The 17,047-nt window shown below is 39.3% G+C and overlaps 1 protein-coding gene across 1 annotated transcript in view; it reads left to right on the top strand.

The window, feature by feature from the left end:
• KLHL1 (kelch like family member 1) overlaps positions 1-17,047 on the top strand; it is a 267,920-nt gene that overhangs the window by 234,802 nt on the left and 16,071 nt on the right. The window contains exon 9 of the mRNA XM_001505519.3: positions 9,880-10,092. Within this exon, the coding sequence (XP_001505569.1) occupies positions 9,880-10,092 (213 nt within the window). The remainder of the gene's footprint in view (positions 1-9,879; positions 10,093-17,047) is intronic.

Raw genomic sequence — 17,047 nt, 5'->3', positions numbered from 1 at the left:
TTGGTTATAATCCCAGTTCTGTCATTTCTCTGCTCTGTGACTTTGGTCAAGTCACTTAACTTCACTCTGCCCAAGCTTCCTCATTTGTAAAATGGGAATTAATAGCTGTCCTCCCTCCTACTTAGACTTTGAGTCTCGTGTGAGACAAGTGACTGTGTCCCATCTATATAGAATGGGTCTATTCCAGAGCTTAGTACAGTAATGCAGGGCCTGACACATTGTTAATGATTAATAGATACTATAATTATTATGTATGTTGTATGTAATACAAGGAGTTATGTGAAGAGGGGGAGGAAATGTAAAGACCTTTCTGACTCCTTTTTACACTTAGTAATTAATAATGACATGGAATTCAAGCTTGATATTGAAAAGCTGATAGACCTTGAGAATCCACTACAGAAGGTGGCTAAGGGGCCCTTGTGAGAGTGGAACTTCAAGTAAACATCCAGTGGTGATTGCCTAAAACTGGCTAAAGCCTGAACATTAGCCCAGATTTCTATACTTCACATCACTTGTATACCTATCTTTACATGCTGTGTCTTCTCCCTTACCTGCAATTTATTTTAATGTGTGTCTCTCCCATTAGATTATAACCTCCGTGAAGATAGGAAACTCTTAGCCATTGCTCCCAGTCGGGATGACACAGAGTGGACTCAGGAGGAAATCCCCTCAGAAGTTTTCCCTGTCTAGCGCCTTCTGAGGACAGAAACCTAACAAGACAGTCAGTTTCTTTCTGGCCTTGTAAATCTGTTTCTAAGAGGACAGAAATATTTGCATTCAGATGCCAGATGGTGTGGGAACAGCTGACGTATAATCTCATGCATCGGTGTACGTAAACACGATCTGATTTAGCAAATTCTGAGGCCATGTGGGTCTGCTTGGGAGAGCCAGGAAACCAGCAGCTCTCCCTGAGTCTTCCCTGAGTGGGTTGTTCAGGATAACCATGGGCTACTGGAAAGAGTACAGGCCTGACAGTCAAAAGGACTGGGTATAAATCTTTTTCCACAATTTGTCTTCTTCTCTGAGCCTCAGTTACCTCATCTGTAAAATGGGATTAAGAGTGTGAGCCTTATGTAGGACAGGGTCTGTCTCCAACCTGCTTATCTTGTTTCTACCCCAGTGCTTAGAACAGTACTTGACATATAGTAAGTGCTTAAAAAGTGCTATTATCATTATTATTATTATTAGAGCCTGTATTTCCCAATTTTATTGTACTTTCCCAAGCACTTTAGTATAGTGTTCTGTATATAATAAGTACTCAATAAAAGCCACTTATTGATTGTTTGACTGACATCACATTGTCTCCAAGGTAAACACAGTAGAAGTCCAAAAGACCAGTTTCTCCTGAATTTTTGCACGAAGAGTGCAAACCTGTGTCCTCATTTTTAAGAAGACATTAAATCAATGTTTCCAAGCATATTTAAGTAAAATACTAACAAATTCCTGACTACATCCATTGGGACTCTCCTTCCCCAAAAGAAAATGCCTTAATTTTTCAGGAGTATCTTTGAATCGTTTAATCCAAATTCTAATAAAACAAGGACCCCAGTAGAATATTTCTATGGAATTGTATGGATTTAAGATCTTTTTACTCCAGGATAAGGAATTCAATAATTTTTAAATTGAATAAATGTCATATGAATATGAAAATAAATAGTTCTGTTTATTTTGTCAAGTACCTTCTTAGTAGTTTAAAAAAGGCAATTTGGAATAGGAACATTCAACCTTTTTCATCAGAAGCAGAATTTAAATAATATTCTCATCTTGATTCATAACGACTTAGGTATTAATTCTCATGAATCAAGATTAGAAAATACCCTTAATTGTGCCTGATGACTTTCACTGAGCAATGATTATTAGTAATCAAGATGTCTTTCTTTCTATTTGGAGATTACTTTCAGTACAAGGTTGAATTAAAATTTTGATTTGATACCAAGATTAAAAGCAAAAACATTTAGTGTCACAATATAACAATAAACTTCATCTTTGAAATTGGAAACTAAGGAAGTAAAAACTGCTTTTACTTTTTCCAGTCAGGCAGGACAAAGATAGTATGGACTAGTAGGAAAGGTACAATCGATCAATCAGCCATTGATAGTTGAAATAGCAATTGAGAAATGCTTACAGTACAGTAGAGTTGGTACACTAGTTCCCTGTTTGAATTCTAGAGGGCATGTCTAGGAATTCGGAGACATATCCTTTGGGCACAACTCCACTCTTCTCCTGTAGTGTGACTTGACAAAGGCATTTTAACTCACTATGCCTCAGTTTTCTCATTTGAAAAATGGTATTTAATAATGATACCTATCTCGGAGTTAACTTAAGGATGAAATTGAATAAATGGATCTAAAAGTAGTATAAAAAATAAAGATAGCTGGTTATGGTATTTATTAAATGTCAATATGTGCTATGTTCAAGCTTTTGATAAAATTAATTGACCAAAATTTTGGAAATTGCTAAGCAAATTGGTCTGTCCTGAGAAATTCAACAAGATTCTTATGTTACTTAATTGTATGATAGTGCATTTGTATGGTAGGTCTGTTCAACACAGTCCATGCCACCATTGTTGAGGATGCAGTGAGTAGTCTGGCATCAGAATATGCTTATTCTAATCTACTGGGAAACGTTTACTGATCATCGGGTTAAAAACGTCATCGTGTGTTTTTCCACTCCATCCTAAGTAGCCTTGACCTGCTCTCTTTATTCATTCCCTCTCCCAGCCTCACAGCACTTATGTATAGATACGTAATTTTATTTATTTTTATCAATATTTGTCTCCCCCTCTAGACTGTAAGCTCGTTGTGGGCAGAGAATGTGTGTTATATTGTTAATACTGCAGTCTCTACACAAAGTAAGCACTCAATAAATGACTGGCTGAAAGATTTGCCTAGAAGACAGTGATTCAGGAAACTAAATGTAGTTTAGTATTTAGAATGTAGTTCCTAAATTCTAGAACTATGTACACAAAAAGACATGCAGATGAATTGTCTTGTATCTACAGTACAGTACTATAACCTGACTTGAATTCTGAAAGAAATCAAAGTCATTCAAAAGCGCTCATACAACTGAAGGTTTTGATTCCTGACAGTGATTGAAAGCAGTCATCAAATTTGGCTTCCTCAACAGTTTTCTGTAGAATTATACAATGAGTGTTGAAGAAATAGAAAACAGAATCAAAGAATGCACCACCTTTGGTTGAGACCAGAAGAGAGTAAGGTGACAACTGCGTATCAAGTGGATGGGCTACAAGAATAATGTGGTGTCCAACTTTCTGTATGACCATGAAATCCAGATCTGTACTGAAAACACATCCAGTGTTTTTATCAGCATCATCTATGAACCTCCAAGTCTCCTATCCCTCCACCATACATTCTCTGACACCACCACTGGCTCTTTCCATAACCTACCCTGATCTAGCTCTAGCCCACTGATTTTGTGGCACTGGATCAAAGGACTGCCTGCCATCAAAGGAGTTGATGGACCAATAGGAGGGAAAGTAAGGTCCACCATGTTGGAGCCACTAGAACAGATTTAGATGTTGAACAGAGGAAGTGGAAAGCAAATGCAGGACACATGTTAGCAAGAGAGAGGCCAGGAAACCATTGAGAATGGGAGGATTAGAATAGGAAAAATGATGTAGCAGTAATTCTCTGTTGAATTCACTACAGCAGACACCCAACCACTATGCAGCATGGTGTAGTGGCTAGATCATAGACCTGGGAGTCCGAAGGTCATGGGTTTTAATCCTGTCTCCACCATTTGTCTGCTGAGTGACACTGGGCAAGTCATTTAACTTTGTTCCTCAGTTACCTCATCTGTAAAATGGAAGTTGACAATGTGACGACTTTGTCCAACCCGATTTGCTTGTATCTACCTCAGTGTTTAGTACAGTGCTTGACACATACTAAGCACTTAATAGATACCAGAATTATATTGTTATTACTAAGTGATTGATGCCTGGCTAATGTGGAACCAAGTTCACCTCATAATCATTTTTAAGTGCTTATTGTGTCCAGATAATCACACTGTACACATGGGTAACATATTAACGTAGATCTCATGCTTTCTTCAAGCTGTTTACAATCTAATGGGTGGATTATTTAAAAAGGATTAATTAACTAATTGATTGCTAAAAGTGATAAGTTGATATAAGCAATACTCAAATGATAATTCTATTTTTATGGCATTTGTTAAGCATTTACTATGTTCCATGCACTGTAATATTCACTGGGGTAGATATAAGCTAATTATGTTGGAAACAGTTCATGTCCAGCAAGGGGCTCATAGTCTTAATCCCCCATTTTACTGAGATAACTGAGGCACAGAGATGTCAAATGACCTACCCAAGGTCATACAGCAGACAAGTGGCAGAGGTGGGATTAGAACCCAGATTCTTCTGACTCATAGGCCCTTACTCTTTGCATTAGTTCAAGTTGGTTCTTGTTTGGCATTTGGTATGTAACAAGCCCTTTTCTAAGTGCTGGGGTAGATATTAGCTAATCAACTTGGATACATTCCCTGTCTGACATGGAGCTCAGAGTCTGTGAGAATAAATAAATGATGAATAAATTAAAAAAAAAAATGTAGGACTTCTGATGTGAATGATAGTACAGTGAGACAGGGAAGTTGTGAATATCATTACGGTATTTCTTAAGCTCTTATTATGTGTTAAGCACTAAACTACTTATTGGAACTGGACACAGTCCCTGTCCTGTGCCAGTCCCTGTCCTGTCCCAGTCCCTGTCCCTTAAGGGGCTCCCGCCTAAATAGGAGAAACAATAGGTTTTGAATCCCCATTTTACAGATGAGGGAAATGAGGCACAGATAAATTTAGTGACTTTCCCAAAGTCACATAAACAAACAACTAAGTTTGGGGATTGGGATCCAGGTCCTCTGACTTCCAGATCGGCACTCTTTCCTCTAAACCATGCTGCTCCTTATTAATCTTGAGATGCCTTCTGGAGCAGGTACATTTTTTGTGGACTATGAAGAAGAGAGCCATGTGGTTTCCAATGTTGGGAGATCAGTTTCATGGTAGTGGTGCTAGATGTACTCTCACTGTTGGTTTGGCATGCTTTAATTCTGCCATCTCCTCTGCCTGTCAAAATTATTTCTCTGTCCTTATTGACACTAATGCCCATCTCCCTCTTCAGTTGTTCCAAGCATTTAACTCCTTCCTCATGCCTCCTGTTCCCCTACCTCCTCCATCCCTTGTTCCCAATGATCTGGTCACTTACTTCATCGACAAAATTGACACTATCAGGCATGATCTCCCAAAAGCCTTCCTTGCCCCTCTCCAGTCCCTCCACTTTCCTGTCCCTTTGTCAACTCTTCCATCTTTTCCAGCACTATCTCCAGAGGAAATCTGCCTTCTCTCAGAATCAACGCCCTCCACCTGTGCATCTGACCCCATTCCCTCACACTTCATTAAAACACTTGCCTTCTTCCCCTTCCTAAGTGCCATCTTTAACTGTTCCAGTGGCTTCTTCTCCACTGATTTTAAACATGCCCATATCTCCCCTATCCTACTTGACCCCACAATTATTTCCAGTTATTGCCTCATCTCCCACCTACCATTCCTCTCCAAAATCTTTGAGCAAGCTGCCTATGCCTACTGCCTCATATTCCTCTCCTCCAATTCTCTCCTTGATCCCCTACAATCTGGCTTCCATCCTCTTCACTCCCACAGAAACCGCCATTTCAAAGATCACCAAAGATTTCCTCCTCGGCAAATCCAATGGCTTCCAATGCCATCCTAATCCTTCTCAACCTCTCAGCTGCCTCTGACACTATCTACCACTCCCTTCTCCTGGAAACATTATCCAACCTTGGTTTCACTAACACTGTCCTTTCCTGGTTCTCTTCTTATCTCTCTGGTCACTCATTCTCAATCTCTTTCATGGGCTTCTCTGCTTCCCATCCCCTAATTGGGGGTGTTCCCCAAGGTTCAGTTCTGGGTCCCCTTCTTTTTACCATCTACACTCACTGCCTTGGAAAACTCATTTGTTCGCATGTTTTCAACTATCACCTCTCTGCTGATGACACCCAAATCTATATCTCTAGCCCTGATCTCTCCTGATTCCCCTGTGTCTACCCCAGCGCTTAGAACAGTGCTCTGCACATAGTAAGCGCTTAACAAATACCAACATTATTATTATTATCTCTCTCCCTCTTTGCAGTCTCGCATTTCCTCCTGCCTTCAAGACATCTCTAATTGGATGTCTTCCAATTAGCTCAAACTTAATATGGCAAAAACTGAACTTCTTATCTTCCTACCCAAACCCTTTCCCCCTGCTCACTTTCCCGTCACTGTTGATGGCACCATTAATTAATTAATTAATTAATTCATTCATTCATTCATTCATATTTATTGAGCACTTACTGTGTGCAGAACACTGTACTAGTCACTTGACCATCCTTCCTGTCTCACAAGCCTCTCACCTTGGCATTATATTTGAGTCCTGTCTCTCATTCCACCCACATAGTCAAGCCCTCACTAAACCCTGTCAGTTTCACCTTGACAGCATTACCAAAAGCTGTCCCTTCCTCTCTGTCCAAATGGCTACCACATTAATGCAAGCACTTATTGTATCCCACCTTGATTATTGTAAGGGCCTCCTTGCCGACCTCCCTGCCTCCTATCTCTACCCACTCTATTCCGTATTCCATTCCGCTGCCCAAATCATTTTCCTTCATAAACATTCAGACTATGTTTCCCCACTCCTCAAGAAACTCCATTGGTTGTCCACCCACCTCCACATGAAACAAACCATTGGCTTTAAAGGATTTAATCATCTTGCGCCCTACTACCTCACCTTGCTACTCTCCTATACAACCCAGACAACATACTCTAATGCTCACCTTCTCACTATTCCTTGTCTATCTTGCCTTTGATCTCTCACCTACATCCTAGCTCTGTCTTGGAACATCCTCCCTCCTTATAGCAGACAAATGCTCTCTCCTACTTCAAAACTGTTATGAAGGCACATCTCCCTGAAGAAGCCTTCCCTGACTAAGCCCTCCTCTCCTGTTTTCCTACTCCTTTCTGCCACTCTTACTTGATCCTTCATTCATCTCACCTCCCAACCCCACAGCACATATATATATACCTGTAATTTATTTATTTATTTACCTATCCATTTATTTATATTAGCATCTGTCTCTAGACTGTGAGCTTGTTGTGGGCAGCAATGAGTCTGTTGATATACTGTACTTTCCCCAGTGCTTAGTACAGTGCTTTGCTCATGTTAAATGCTTAATAAATACAACTGAAACAGTGCCATATTCAAGGACTGGTTGGATAGGAGACCATTCAACTCTTTACCACTGGGCTTTAAGACACTCAGTCAAATCACCTTACCCAGACTATCTTACTCTTATTCTTTTTTTTTTTAGTCAGGCACTATACAGAATGTCAGTTCCTCAAATTGATTTTCTCCTTTTCACCAGGTCTGTTAAAATGAAGCAAGTAATTTGTTTTCTCTCAATACTGCTAATAATTCAATATTTTATATATGAGGAATTCTCATTTTCTTTCTTATAGTTTAATTTGATTCCAAGAGAACCTCTGATTTGTCTTTGGGTGAAACAAAGCACTGTTACTGAATTTAAGATGTTATAACTATATATAAATGGATAAATATTCTGGAGTGTGTCCAAGTTTTTTATCCCCTTAACACATAAAAATGAAAAAGGTGGAATAAGAAGGCCTTTCATAAAATTTCAGTCGAACCCTATGGATTCTTGGAAAATATAAAGATCATATTATTCATATTTGGAGTTATTTCCAGGATATCCTTAATTTGAGTTTAACAGAAGTTCAGGTCAGAATCATGGGATGTTTAGACAATCAGTAAACACTTCCAAATGCATAATAGCTTCAGTACCAGAAGGTTAGGCAACTCAAATCACCAAATGTTTGGACTTTAACTTGTTTGAATAGGTTAATCTCAATATATTAAATAGAATGTGGGAAACTAGTAACCAAGGGATTGGATAAAAGAGAAACATGCATTTGGGAATTTAAAATATTTTCTGTAATATTAAAAATAGCCAAGCATTTTTAATTGTTTTACTTCCACTGCTACTATTACTAATTATTACAAGCATTTATCATGTAAAAGCTACTATTACTAATAATGATAAATGCTTGTAATAATTAGTAATGGTAGCAGTAGAAGTAAAATGCTTTTACCACAAATAATTATGGCATTGTTAAGTGCCATACAGTCCCTGTCTACACAAAGCTTACACTCTAAGGGAGATTTACATTGCTATGTCCTATGCATTGTTCCTTTTGGCATCCATTTTCATGGCAGTATACTAATTAACTGGGCATTTGGCTAAACCCAGAAGAACTCAAGACATGCCATTAGTGCAGAAAAGAAAATGGCAATCAAGGACCTAGCTCATATCAAAGGAAACTAACTTAGCCCCAAAGGTTTTTTGCTACACACTTTCAATTGCCATGCTACCCGTGTAGTCATTCATTTTACTTCAACACTACTTTTCCTCCAAGTGACCTGACTCCTTTTCTTTATGGGATAACTCACCGATATAGATACCAAAGGAATAAGACTAGACCCTGGTGGAGACTCCTGCTTAACTTCATTCATATCAGGCCTTCTCTTCCCTCACCTGAGAATAACTTGAAGCTTCATGAATCCTAAAAATGGCTTCTGCCTAGGAAAACTTTGAGTAAATAAAGAAATTGAATAGTAAAGCAATGGAATCATTTTACTTTTATGTAAGTATATTTTCCATAAGGAGAGTGTAAGTAGACAATTATTCTGTCACATCAATGACATTAGAGAAGCAGCATGGTGTAGTGGCTAGTGCGTAGGCCTGGGCGTCATTAGGTCATGGGTTATAATCCTGGCTCCCCCAGTTGTCTACTATGTGACCTTGGGCAAATCACTTCACTTCTCTGGACCTAAATTACGTTGTCTGTAAAATGGGGATTGAGACTGTTAGCCCCATGTGGGACAGGGATTGTATCTAACCCAATTTGCTTGCATTTATCCCAGTGCTTAGAACAGTGCCTAGCACAAAGTAAGTGCTTAACAAATATCATGATTATTATTATTAATAATAATCATAATTATCATTATTATTTAAAATTTGTCAGTTATGGGATTTATTTGTTAAGAACTTAAAATATTTCTTCACTACTGGGCTATTTTTACCTTTAATTATGTGTATACTTGTATTCCTTATGAATGACAACAAAATGATAAGCTGCTACTTAGTAGTTTCACTGAAAATATTATCAGGCAGAAGTAACTTTTGCTTTTTCGAAGGAAATTGAAGTTGAATGAAATTTCAAATCCTGCAGGCATTTCAAAATTTCTTATAATAGTGCTGATGATAAAATGTTTCCTGTTTCTTCAGTGTTAAGCCCTTTTATTAAAGATCAGTCAAAATTACTTGATTAAAAAAGCATATTTGACACATTAAAGTTGTTCATTTAAGACTGGGAATACAGTTTGAGAAACAGCATGGCCTATGGGGGGAAACATGGGATGGAAAGTCTAGAGATTTGGTTCTTATTGAAGCTCTGTCACTATCTGGCACATAAGAAGTCATCTACCTTCTCTGCATTTCATTTCTCTCATCAGTAACAGCAGGAATAAGATACTGATTTTTCCAACCCATACAGAGGACATGAGCTGTGTCTAATCTGTTTAGTTTGTGTTTATTCTAGCTCTTACTATAATATTTGGCATAGAATGGTTGGCAGTTTTATTACTTTTATCATCGTTATAGACCATTTGATTTTATGGTGGGTTTGAAAAGTCACTTTCAGGGACTATGTATTTGATCACTGCCTTCCTTGTGTTTTAAATAATACTTTATTGAATTTTTTGCTCTGTATTTCAGGTTGTACTCAGTTGGTGGTCGGGATGGAAGTTCCTGTTTGAGTTCAATGGAGTACTATGATCCTCACACAAACAAGTGGAACATGTGTGCCCCTATGTGTAAGAGAAGAGGAGGTGTAGGAGTAGCCACCTGTGATGGTTTTCTTTATGCGGTAGGAGGACATGATGCTCCTGCTTCCAATCACTGTTCTCGGCTGTTAGACTATGTTGAGAGGTATGGATTTTAAAATGTATACCTGTGGGACTCCTTAGCTATGTCTTCTCCTGGCAAAATTTGCTGGAGAGATGAAAAGTGATCAATCTTGGATAATTCAGGGCATGAAAATTGCCCTTTTCCTCCAAATGTGATCTGCCCAATGAATAGGGAGTGAAAGGACTTTTGATTCAATAGCCAAACCTGCAGTTTGAGATGCCCACTCTTGAATAATTTGGGTGTGTTTACATATGGATTTATGTCCATGTATGCTCGTGTGTGTGTGTGTGTTTCACATGTGTACAGTGATATTCACTAGTGTTGAGGATTCATAAAAATTCTGTATCTACAGACTGTTGCTCTCTTCCTCTGGCGTCAGTACTTGGAAAACAAAAAAATGAGATCAAAGCATTATTCTCTTGGATAGGTTGATATCCTGCAGAGCCCCTAATTTAAATTCTGAAAAGAATTTAGAACCCAGGTCCAATGACTCTTAGGTCCATGCGTTTTATGCTTGGCCATACTGCTTCTCATAATGTTCTATTCTGGATTTCTTCAACAGATCTGAATAGTTTAAATTTGTTTAAAGCTTGACTGTGTAGGTTACTTCCTTGAATATGGGGATTGAGGTTATGTCTCTACATTCTGGTTAATTTTATATGCTTATGAGAATCATTTTTGTCCGGAAAGACAGTACAATGGTAATGTTAAAGAGGAACAACAGATAGTATGTAGAAACAGATTGACTATAGCACTTAAATTTCATGGGGTAGTCAAGAATAACACAAGGTTATGAATTTGTGAGGAAGTGTGGATGGTGATGTGAACAGTATAGTATTGAAAAGAAAATGAAAGATGAGTTCAGCTATTCACAAATTGATTTTAAGATATTGATGGGACAGTCAGGTAGAGATGTCCTTGAGGTAGGAAGAATTTCAAGACAAGAAAGCAGATGAATTGTCCAGACAAAAGATTTAGGAATCATCCAACAGTAGTGGCTAAAACCATATAAATGGATAAGCTCCCTACATAACTCAAGTTTTTTATATTTATATCACTTTCCCTGTAAATATCCAGCTCAGAATGAGTGCCAAATGGGATTTCAGGGTCTTGCAATTAGAAGCCATCATTTTTGTGAGTTGGAGGTTAAACCAATGGTGCTTATTGATAGTCTCATATTTTCACAGAGATCTCTTAAAAAGTAGGATTAAACCTATAGTTTCTTCTGAGTTCTAATTTTATTAAGAGATACCACCAAATATACATTTACCACCACAGTAAATATTTAAACTTTGAAAAATAATGTTTTTTTTCCTTTAAAATCTCTAATGAATTTTCTGACAAGATATTGAAACCAATCAATAAAAGAAATGGTATTTATCAAGCCTTTACTATTTACAGAGCACTATACAAGTATGCTGGAAAGTACAATATAACAGAGTTGGTAGACACAATCCCAGCTTTCAATGTGATGATGTTTAATGCTTGAAAATTGAAAGTCAAACCAGAAAAAGGTAAATGACTTTTTCAGACAGTCCAACTTTTCTTCTAGGACTCTGGGATGCCTCTAGCTGTTATAGATCTTTAACGACTTACTTTAGCAACCACATGTTATATCTTCCACTGCCTGAAGGCCGTAAACTTTAATAGAGTCTTGGATGCAGTGTTCTTGTAACTGCAGTCATCTAGATGAATAGCTGAAAAAGCAGGAAAACCAAATACAAAAGACACATATGCTGGCCAAGAGTTTTCAAAAGAGTAATTGAGATAGAGGGTTAATAGTTTTAGTATATCTCTGGGCAAGATTTTTTCCTTATTAATATGCTTAAATCAGTGATTCATCTGGGCATCAAGTAACCCATTATGTGAGGAATACTGTGAGAGTGTGTGTGTATAAGCTGTATATAGCTAAAAGAAAGTCTTCGAAAGCCTGGCCTATCTACATATATTAGAAATAGAGTTACTTTCTTTGTACAAAAGCTTAAGAAGAGTATATTACCAAGGTGGTAATCTAAAATGGTGCTAAACATTTAGTTTAATCTGTAGAGGCCAACCATTAAAAGCCCTTGATGTGGGAGGGATAGTTGGCACACATTGCTCTTACTTGTCAGCCAGTCAACCAGAGCAGTTACTTTGTGCAAAGCACTATATTAAGTGCTTGGAAGAGTACAATACAAATAGAGCTGGTAGACACTCTCTTTCTCCACAAGGGACTTTCAGTCTAGAGTGGGAGATAAACATTAAAATAAATTAAGAATATGTATGTAAGTGCTATGGGGGCTGAAGATGGGATTACTATCCTGAGGTTATTTAAAGTTACAGATCCAGATACATAGGCAACATAGAGGGGAGAGGAATAGGGGAAACAAGAGCTCAGTCACGGAAGAGGATATATGATTCCAATAAGCTTTTAAAAATTAGGGATAATGGTAGGCTGTCAAATATGAAGGGCAGATAGGGTGGTGGAGGAGTTACAGACCAGAGGAAGGATGTGGACAAGGTAATGGGAGAGACCTATACAAGATCAAAGTATAGTGAATAGGTTGGTGGTGGAGTAGTGTGAAGCATGCCAGCTGGGTTGTAGTAAAAAGTCAGCGAGGTAAAATAGAAGAGGGTGAGCTGAATGAGGGCTTTCGAGTCGATGGTAAAGAGTTTCTGTTTAATGTCGAGGTGGATGGGAAACCACTGGAGGTTTTTGAAAAGGGGGGGATATTGAATTAAACTTTTTTTAGATAAAATCAGGACAGCAGAGTGAAGTAAGGACTGGGGAGATATAAGGCCTGTCATTGAGGAAGCTGATGCAGTGGTCATAGTGGGATATGGTAAGTGCTTGGATCAGTGTAGTGTTACCACTGATTTGCTTTGGTAACAGGACTGCCCCACTAGGTAACCATTATCAAAGGGACCACACAGCAGGATCATGGTTTATGACAAACCACATTTATTAAAGTGACCCATTGGCCCCACATGTAAGCAGGGTGCACTATCCCAGCATCGTCTGGTAGATGTTCACTTTTGAAACAAAGGCTTGTACTTTTTATATCTAAGGAAATCTGAACTCCAGAGTGCTTCCCAGATACCTGTCCTTAGATCCTAGTCCAACCTAGAGTCCTTCAGGATGAGGAAGTTCATTCTTTCTTCTTCTGAGAGTATGAGGGACTATCTCTTCTCAGGTAATCTGTTCACAAAGGAAATTCCTTCAGGAGTCTCAAATGAAATTCATGATAATATATCCTGTTGATATAATACACATTCATTTTCCTTTAGAAATCTTTGTTTCAATGTTGGTATGTAAAAAGCTTCTATTGAACAGTTTCAGAGTAAACCAGATTGTCCATCTAGGACTGATGCTGATTCAGTGTAGATATCTGCCTGCAATTACCCCACAGATGGCATGTCATGCCCAGTGGCCCAGTAGAATGTAGTAGTAGTTTGGCTGGACAGAAACAGAGGGACTTAAGTAAAGTTTTGAAGGTCAAACTGTCATGAATTGGGTGACAGATAGAATACATGAATAGAATGAGAGAAATAACATAAATGCAGTGCCAATATTATGTGTTTGTGAAGCAGGGAGGGTAATGGTGTTGTCTAAGTGATGAGAAAAGCAGGGGAGGGACATAGTTTGGGTGGGAAGCCTTATTCAATCTTAAATGGCAATATAGATCATCTCACAGTGGAGTCAGCTTACCTGTTTGAAGGAAAGCTCTCCTTGCAGGAAAGCTTGGGAGATTGCAGGAGTAAATTTGATAATCCCAGTTTAACTAAGCAGCTTCTTTTCAACCTAACATGGAGCTATACAAATGAAAAACCTAGAATAATCCTTCTAACTTTCTTTTCAAAGTCACAAGTGCCACCATCTTCCCTATCTCAAAAGTTCATAACCTCCTCAGAGTTCATCCACTTATCCCCAATTTTCCTGGGTCTCCTGCCTCCCACAGCACTGCCATCAAGAAAAAAGCATTTTGTTCCTTTCTACTGTAAAGGGGCCTCTAGATCCCTCTTTTCTATGGCTGCCCCTTATGAGAGCTTTGTTTGATTTCTGTTGATGTTTGTTATCCCCAAATCTATTGCCTCAAGTCTGGTATATAAATAAATTATACTTTTGGTGAATCTACTAGGTGGCAGCTGGCACCCTTCCCTTGCAATACCTCCTATACAATTTAATTTCACAAATAATACTTCTTGAGTCATGAGCATTTATTCATCATTTCCCCTTAAAGAAGATATGATAATAATTTAAATAGTGTATTGATGAGAATCAGAAATTACATCAGTTCTGCTCCAAGTTAGCTAAAACATTGACCTCTGTTAACTACTGAAAATTATTAGAGTAGGTTTGTATCCTAAATGTGGAATTAAAACTCCATAATCAGGCCATTGTCCACTTACTATGACTGTATTGAGTAATGCAAGCAAATAAAATTATTTAATCTCATGAGCTTTTTCATTGCATCTAACAAGTGTTTTAACTTGGGGCATTTTATCAATAGTTTCAATGTTGTTTTCCCCATGAATAAATGTTTATTTCATTAAAACCTCTTTCAAAATGTAAAAATCTATTAGATTAAGACAAAGGAAAGTTTGTCAGAGACTTATTCCTCTACCTGTTAGAACATCAGAAAATATTTGCAAATAGGACTAGGTGAACTAATTCCAAATTGTTAGCTTATAAACTTAAGATTCTACTCTTTACATTCACATTTGCCACCCCTCAAACTTTAGTCCACAGAGATAAATTGCAGTCTATTTATATTTGTTGTCTTGAGGAATTCCTTATTTATACGGTGGTATTGACCTTTTCCACTGCCTCTGACCTATTTCAATTTCCTGGGAATTAAGTAATGAAAAAGAGAGCAAGTGCTACTCAAAGTTGAAGAAAATTAGAAGTCTCTTGGGCTTTTTGGGAAATATCTGTATACAGAACAAAGAGTTAAAAAAAAAAAAGGAAAAGAAAGCATGTCCTTACTATCATTCAAACAATACAATTTTAATGATTTGCATTATGAGATATGTGATGCTATTCACTATGAACAAAATGGACCTTTTGTAGATATTCAATTGGCAAGAAAAGTCCTTTCTAAAATAATCACAATAGTATGAGTAGATTTAAGAAACAACATGTGCATGCATGTTCATATGTATGTGTGTTTATTGTATATTTGTGTATTGCTTATCTGTGTATATGTGTGTACTTATGAACAAACTTGTTTTGTTACAATGCTAGTCACCTATAGTGTTTCTAAATTTTCTTTCTATCTGAGCTTGTCAATACTTTCATGTCAACATCATGGTGAGAGCTTCTTTTATGGCAGTAATTCTTTTTACACATTTGTTTCCCCAAAACTCCCCTGCACTCTTTTTAAACAAAACATCAATCAATTATTTTTATGGAATCCTTACTGTGTGCTGAGCATTGTATTAAGAGTTTGGGAGAGTACGATATAGCAATATAACAGAGTTGGTAGAAACATTCCCTGTAAATCCCCACACCCTAGAATCTGCTCCCATATACTATGGTTCCCAGGGGCCACCCATTTTACACTAGTGGCTAGCAGTATATCTTTCCCTCCGCCGCTCTCGCTCCACTAACCCACAGCCCTGGATCACCTCCTCCGTCCGCCTCCTACGCTCCTATGCTCGAGCTGCTGAGCGCTGCTGGCGAAAGTCCAAGCACCAAGCCGACCTCACACACTTCAAATTTATCCTTTCCTGCCTTAACTCTGCCCTCTCCTCTGCCAGACAAAGCTTCTTCTCCTCCCTCATCGACACCCATGCCCGTCACCCCCGCCGATTGTTCCGGACCTTTAACTCTCTCCTTAGGGCCCCTGTTCCTCCCCCTCTCCCATCTCTCACCCCCAATGATCTGGCCACCTATTTCCTCACAAAAATCAACACGATCAGGTCTGAGCTCCCCAAAGTCACCCCTCCGCCTCTCCCCTCCCCCCCACCAACCCCCTCCCCTACTTTCCCATCCTTCCCTGCAGTATCCTCAGAGGAGATCTCCTCCCTCCTCGCAAGTGCCACCCCCTCCACCTGCGCCTCGGACCCCATTCCCTCTCACCTTCTTAAAACCATCGCCCCTGCCCTCCTCCCTTCCTTAACTTCTATTTTTAACCACTCAATCTCCAGGGGCTCCTTCCCGTCTGCCTTCAAACATGCCCACGTCTCCCCCATCCTAAAAAAACCCACTCTTGACCCCACTTCCCCCTTCAGTTATCGTCCTATCTCCCTACTACCCTTCCTTTCCAAAATCCTAGAACGAGTCATCTACAATCGATGCCTAGAATTCCTTAACTCCCATTCTCTCCTAGACCCCCTCCAATCTGGCTTCCGTCCCCTCCACTCTACCGAGACTGCTCTCTCTAAGGTCAACCATGACCTCCTTCTTGCCAAATCCAATGGCTCCTACTCCATTCTGATCCTCCTTGACCTCTCTGCTGCCTTTGACACTGTCGACCATCCCCTCCTCCTCCATACCTTATCTCACCTTGGCTTCACGGACTCTGTCCTCTCCTGGTTCTCCTCTTACCTCTCTGGCCGATCATTCTCGGTCTCCTACGCTGGAGCCTCCTCCCCCTCCCATCCTTTAACTGTTGGAGTTCCTCAAGGGTCAGTTCTTGGCCCTCTTCTGTTCTCCATTTACACTCACTCCCTCGGTGAACTCATCCGCTCTCACGGCTTTGACTACCATCTCTACGCAGATGACACGCAGATCTACATCTCCGCCCCTGTCCTCTCCCCCTCCCTTCAGGCTCGCATCTCCTCCTGCCTCTGGGACGTCTCCACCTGGATGTCGGCCCGCCACCTAAAACTCAACATGAGCAAGACTGAGCTCCTCATCTTCCCTCCCAAACCCGGTCCTCTCCCAGACTTCTCTATTACCGTGGATGGCACGACCATCCTTCCCGTCCCGCAGGCCCTCAATCTCGGTGTCATCTTTGACTCGTCCCTCTCGTTCACCCCACACATCCTATCC

This window comes from Ornithorhynchus anatinus, chromosome 2 (assembly GCF_004115215.2).
Source record: "Ornithorhynchus anatinus isolate Pmale09 chromosome 2, mOrnAna1.pri.v4, whole genome shotgun sequence".
Taxonomy (NCBI): domain Eukaryota; kingdom Metazoa; phylum Chordata; class Mammalia; order Monotremata; family Ornithorhynchidae; genus Ornithorhynchus; species Ornithorhynchus anatinus.
The sequence above is the reverse complement of the archived record's forward strand: the minus strand, read 5'-3'. Positions and strand labels throughout refer to the sequence as shown.